The sequence below is a fragment of the Petromyzon marinus genome, chromosome 69 (genome assembly GCF_048934315.1).
Source record: "Petromyzon marinus isolate PM22_M1 ecotype Great Lakes invasive population chromosome 69, UKy_Petmar_22M1.pri1.0, whole genome shotgun sequence".
NCBI classification, from domain to species: domain Eukaryota; kingdom Metazoa; phylum Chordata; class Hyperoartia; order Petromyzontiformes; family Petromyzontidae; genus Petromyzon; species Petromyzon marinus.
Window position 1 is genome coordinate 6922790 of NC_133735.1, and position 6000 is coordinate 6928789.

Below are 6000 nucleotides of genomic sequence, written 5' to 3' on the forward strand. Positions count from 1 at the left end.
GTGTCTCCGTGTAATCTGTGTGTCTCTGTGTCTCTGTCTCCGAGTGTCTGTGTCTCCGTGTTATTTGTGTGTCTCTGTGTCTCTGTCTGTCCCCGAGTCCCCGTGTCGTCTCCGAGTCTACGATTCTCTGTGTCTCCGTGTCTGTGTGTCTGTCTGTCTCCGTGTCTCCTTGTCTGCGTCTCTCCACGAGCAGGCCACCTCCAACGCCGCCACCACCGCCTCCAACGCCACCGCCACCACCGCCTCCAACGCCACCACCGCCACCACCGCCTCCAACGCCACCACCGCCTCCAACGCCACCGCCACCAACGCCACCACCGCCACCACCGCCTCCAACGCCACCGCCGGCGTCGCCGGCGTCGCCACCTCTTCCCGTGTCCGGCCTCACGGCCCCGCCACACCGTCCCGCCGGCCGTCGTGGGTGGAGCCGAGGCCCTCGCGGCGAGAACGGCGCCGGCTACGAGATGCGGCCCAAGCCCTCCAAGCGCCGCGGTCGGCGGCTCCGTCGGCTCCGTCGGCTCCGTCGGCTCCGTCGGCTCCGTCGGCTCCGTCGGCGCCGTTGGCTCCGTCGGCTCCGTCGCCACGGTCGTCAGCTCCGTCGCCACGGTCGGCTCCGTCGCCACGGTCGGCTCCGTCACCACGGTCGGCTCCGTCGGCTCCGTCGGCTCCGTCACCACGGTCAGCTCCGTCGCCACGGTCAGCTCCGTCGCCACGGTCAGCTCCGTCAGCTCCGTCGCCACGGTCAGCTCCGTCAGCTCCGTCAGCTCCGTCGCCACGGTCAGCTCCGTCAGCTCCGTCAGCTCCGTCGCCACGGTCAGCTCCGTCGGCTCCGTCGCCACGGTCGTCGGCTCCGCCGGGCGCTGCCGTGGAGGCCCAGCGGTGCAAGCGTGACCACCGAGGCCATCGCCTACAGGGGCAGCCGCAGCAGCAGCAGCAGCAGCGGGAGGGGGAGGGAGAGGGAGAGGACTTCCCCAGGACGAGATACTAGTGGGGGGGGGGGGGGAGAGTGGGGGGGGAGTGCGGGGGGGAGAGAGTCACCTGGGGTCAACCCCGTTCAGCAAAGGTCAACTCGGGTCAACCCCCGTTCAACGACACTCAACTCTGGTCAACCCCGCTCAACGACACTCAACTCTGGTCAACCCCCGTTCAACGACACTCAACTCTGGTCAACCCCCGTTCAACGACACTCAACTCGGGTCAACCCCCGTTCAACGACACTCAACTCTGGTCAACCCCCGCTCAACGACACTCAACTCTGGTCAACCCCCGCTCAACGACGGTCAACTCTGGTCAACCCCCGCTCAACGACACTCAACTCTGGTCAACCCCCGCTCAACGACACTCAACTCTGGTCAACCCCCGCTCAACGACACTCAACTCTGGTCAACCCCCGCTCAACGACACTCAACTCTGGTCAACCCCCGCTCAACGACACTCAACTCTGGTCAACCCCCGTTCAACGACACTCAACTCTGGTCAACCCCCGTTCAACGACACTCAACTCTGGTCAACCCCCGCTCAACGACACTCAACTCTGGTCAACCCCCGTTCAACGACACTCAACTCTGGTCAACCCCCGTTCAACGACACTCAACTCGGGTCAACCCCCGCTCAACGACACTCAACTCTGGTCAACCCCCGTTCAACGACACTCAACTCTGGTCAACCCCCGTTCAACGACACTCAACTCTGGTCAACCCCCGTTCAACGACACTCAACTCTGGTCAACCCCCGCTCAACGACACTCAACTCTGGTCAACCCCCGTTCAACGACAGTCACCTTGGGTCAACTTGCGATCTCCCGCAGTTACCCCGGGTGCATCTCTGTGGAACTCAGCCCCAGTGCCAGGCAACTCGGTTTACCGGCTGGGCTCACGACAGCGGTTGCTGGGGAGTCGCGCGGAGTTGACGGGGAGGGTGGCGGATATACGGGATGTCGCGTGCCGGTTTTTTTTATTTTATTTTCTGCGAAAATTGTCACCCGGATCATTTGTTGACTTAAACATGTCTCTGGGTGGGCTCCGTGCGAGTTTGTGGGTCTCTGTGCGAGTTTGTGAGTCTCTTTGCGAGTCTGTGGGTCTCTGTGCGAGTCTGTGGGTCTCTGTGTGAGTAGTCTGTGGGTCTCTGTGAGAGTCTGTGGGTCTCTGTGCGAGTCTGTGGGTCTCTGTGAGAGTCTGTGGGTCTCTGTGCGAGTCTGTGGGTCTCTGTGAGAGTCTGTGGTTCTTTGTGGGTCTCTGTGAGAGTCTGTGGGTCTCTGTGCGAGTCTGTGGGTCTCTGTGAGAGTCTGTGGGTCTCTGTGCGAATCTGTGGGTCTCTACTGTGTGAGTAGTCTGTGGGTCTCTACTGTGTGAGTAGTCTGTGGGTCTCTACTGTGTGAGTAGTCTGTGGGTCTCTACTGTGTGAGGTGAGTCTGTGAGTCTCTGTGCGAGTCTACACAAACGCCCGCAGACACGCACGGCGACGGGGACCGTGTCCAGATCTTCCAGCGATCTCTGAGCTCCTCATGCAATCTGGCCTGCAGGTTGAACCCAGGATGGATCCTAGGCAGGGCCCAGCCTCAGTATTTCTAAACCGACGAACTTGTTCCATTGTGGGGTGGGGGGAGGGGAGACTCTACATTTCTATTTGGTGTTTAAACATCTTAACACCGCCTGTTTGTTTGCCAGAAAGTGTAAAATCTACTTGAAATGTTCATACTTTTGTAATGAGAGCGCCATGTGCTGTGTTATGGCGGAGGTGGGGAGGGATGAGGGGGCGGAGCCACCCGGGAAGCCTCTGGGAGCATTCCCCAAGGTTCCAGGAGGGGCGTGGCCAGAGGTGGGGCTTAGTTCCAGGAGCGGCGTGGCCAGAGGCGGGGCTGAGTTCCAGGAGGGGCGTGGCAAGAGGCGGGGCTTAGTTCCAGGAGGGGCGTGGCCAGATGCGGGGCTTGGTTCCATGAGGGGCGTGGCCAGAGGCGGGGCTTAGTTCCAGGAGGGGCGTGGCCAGATGCGGGGCTTAGTTCCAGGAGGGGCGTGGCCAGATGCGGGGCTTAGTTCCAGGAGGGGGCGTGGCCAGATGCGGGGCTTAGTTCCAGGAGGGGCGTGGCCAGAGGCGTGGCTTAGTTCCAGGAGGGGCGTGGCCAGAGGCGGGGCTTAGTTCCAGGAGGGGCGTGGCCAGAGGCGGGGCTTAGTTCCAGGAGGGGCGTGGCCAGATGCGGGGCTTAGTTCCAGGAGGGGCGTGGCCAGAGGCGGGGCATAGTTCCAGGAGGGGCGTGGCCAGATGCGGGGCTTGGTTCCAGGAGGGGCGTGGCCAGAGGCGGGGCTTAGTTCCAGGAGGGGCGTGGCCAGATGCGGGGCTTAGTTCCAGGAGGGGCGTGGCCAGATGCGGGGCTTAGTTCCAGGAGGGGCGTGGCCAGAGGCGGGGCTTCGTTCCAGGAGGGGCGTGGCCAGAGGCGGGGCTTGGTTCCAGGAGGGGCGTGGCCAGAGGCGGGGCTTGGTTCCAGGAGGGGCGTGGCCAGAGGCGGGGCTTAGTTCCAGGAGGGGCGTGGTCAGAGGCGGGGCTTAGTTTCCAGGAGGGGTGTGGCCAGAGGCGGGGCTTAGTCGCCGGGTAGCGCAGGGGGGCGGAGCAAGGTGCGGGGTGCCGGTGTTCAAGATGGAGAGGAGCTCGCCGTCGTCAGCGCCGCCGGCCCGCCAACTCCCGTCGGCCACGAGGCGACCCGACCCCCGGCCCGACCTCCGGCCCGACCTCCGGCCCGACCTCCGGCCCGACCTCCGGCCCGACCCCCGGCCCGACCTCCGGCCCGACCTCCGGCCCGACCTCCGGCCCGACCCCCGGCCCGACCCCCGGCCCGACCTCCGGCCCAACCCCCGGCCCGACCCCCGGCCCGACCCCCGGCCCGACCCCCGGCCCGACCCCCGGCCCGACCCCCGGCCCGACCCCCGGCCCGACCCCCGGCCCGACCCCCGGCCCGACCTCCGGCCCGACCCCCGGCCCGACCTCCGGCCCGACCCCCGGCCCGACCCCCGGCCCGACCTCCGGCCCGACCCCCGGCCCGACCTCCGGCCCGACCCCCGGCCCGACCTCCGGCCCGACCCCCGGCCCGACCCCCGGCCCGACCCCCGGCCCGACCCCCGGCCCGACCCCCGGCCCGACCCCCGGCCCGACCTCCGGCCCGACCCCCGGCCCGACCTCCGGCCCGACCCCCGGCCCGACCCCCGGCCCGACCTCCGGCCCGACCCCCGGCCCGACCTCCGGCCCGACCCCCGGCCCGACCTCCGGCCCGACCCCCGGCCCGACCCCCGGCCCGACCCCCGGCCCGACCCCCGGCCCGACCCCCGGCCCGACCCCCGGCCCGACCTCTGGCCTGACCTCCGGCCCGACCCCCGGCCCGACCTCCGGCCCGACCCCCGGCCCGACCCCCGGCCCGCCATCTCCCAGCGGCGAGCTGGTTGAGCGCCACGTGGGGCAGCAGGGCAGCCTGGGCCCGCGGATACAGTAGTGTAGTGTACAGTGTAGTGTATAGTAGTGTAGTGTATAGTGTAGTGTATAGTGTAGTGTATAGTAGTGTAGTGTATAGTGTAGTGTACAGTGTAGTGTATAGTGTAGTGTATAGTGTAGTGTATAGTGTAGTGTACAGTGTAGTGTATAGTGTAGTGTATAGTAGTGTAGTATATAGTGTGGTGTGTATAGTGTAGTGTACAGTGTAGTGTATAGTGTAGTGTACAGTGTAGTGTATAGTGTAGTTTATAGTAGTGTAGTATATAGTGTGGTGTGTATAGTGTAGTGTACAGTGTAGTGTATAGTAGTGTAGTATATAGTGTGGTGTATAGTAGTGTATAGTGTAGTGTATAGTGTAGTGTAGTGTGTAGTGTATAGTAGTGTAGTATATAGTGTGGTGTATAGTAGTGTATAGTGTAGTGTATAGTAGTGTAGTATATAGTGTAGTGTATAGTAGTGTATTGTGTAGTATATACTAGTGTACAGTAAAAACCTTTTGATGGCGAGCACAATTCGCTCCGGTGAACGTGTTTGCCATCCAGAGCACTCGTACATCAAAGCGCTCGTACATCAAAGCACAACGTAGTGCGTCACAGTTGCGTGATCACGTGACGCTCGGCAGTACAAGGCGTGTGCACGTGCTGCTGCTGCTGCTCGTATTGCAAGACCACCTCGCTCGTTTATCGAGTTAATATTTACTTAAAATGTTCGCGCGCGGACAAAGTTACGCGCAGTCCACGAGGTTTTGCTGCACCATCCGTAGTGAGAGAGAGGGGAGAGTGAGAGAGAGGGGGGAGAAACCACAGCCAAAGCTGTACCGAATATTTTATTGGATGAACGACTGCAATAGGAATAGGTTTTACCCTTTTAACTGGCACAAAAACTGACACCTTTATTCAAGGCATCGTGTTTGCAATGACCACAACACAAGCAGTCAAAATGCAAACAAAAAAGACAACTCTGATAATATTATTATTATCAGAGTTGTCTGATAATAATAATATTATCAGAGTTGTCTTTTTTGAGTTGTCTGATAATAATAATATTATCAGAGTTGTCTTTTTTGTTTGCATTTTGACTGCTTGTAATAATATTATCAGAGTTGTCTTTTTTGTTTGCATTTTGACTGCTTGTGTTGTGGTCATTGCAAACACGATGCCTTGAATAAAGGTGTCAGTTTTTGTGCCAGTTAAAAGGGTAAAACCTATTCCTATATCTTGTTTCTGGCAAAGGAGGTCTCATAATGAACGACTGCAAGTTATAACCCGTGTCGGAGCCCACACTTTGATGGTACCCCCAACAAAATTTTTTAAATCCTATTTCTCACCCACCCACCCACCCCCCCTGTCCCCCCTGGTCCCGGTCGCCTTCTTCAGGAAGGTTGTCCTCTGGTCCGCTACGCTGGTGGCGAGACGCGTCTTGGATTTGTGATCGGAGGCGATGGTTTTTTTTGTTTGTGGCTCGCACGTTCATCGCAAGCCCCGCCGCTACGTGGTTGATGCGGAAACTTGGTGCCCTGACTTC

At 60.9% G+C, this 6000-nt stretch overlaps 1 protein-coding gene across 1 annotated transcript in view; it reads left to right on the forward strand.

Moving 5' to 3' along the window:
- Window positions 1-2020, forward strand: part of LOC142906699 (uncharacterized) — a 42151-nt gene extending 40131 nt beyond the window's left edge. The window contains exon 12 of the mRNA XM_076055044.1: window positions 194-2020. Within this exon, the coding sequence (XP_075911159.1) occupies window positions 194-988 (795 nt within the window). The 3' untranslated portion in view covers window positions 989-2020. The remainder of the gene's footprint in view (window positions 1-193) is intronic.
- Window positions 2021-6000: the final 3980 nt, after the last annotated feature.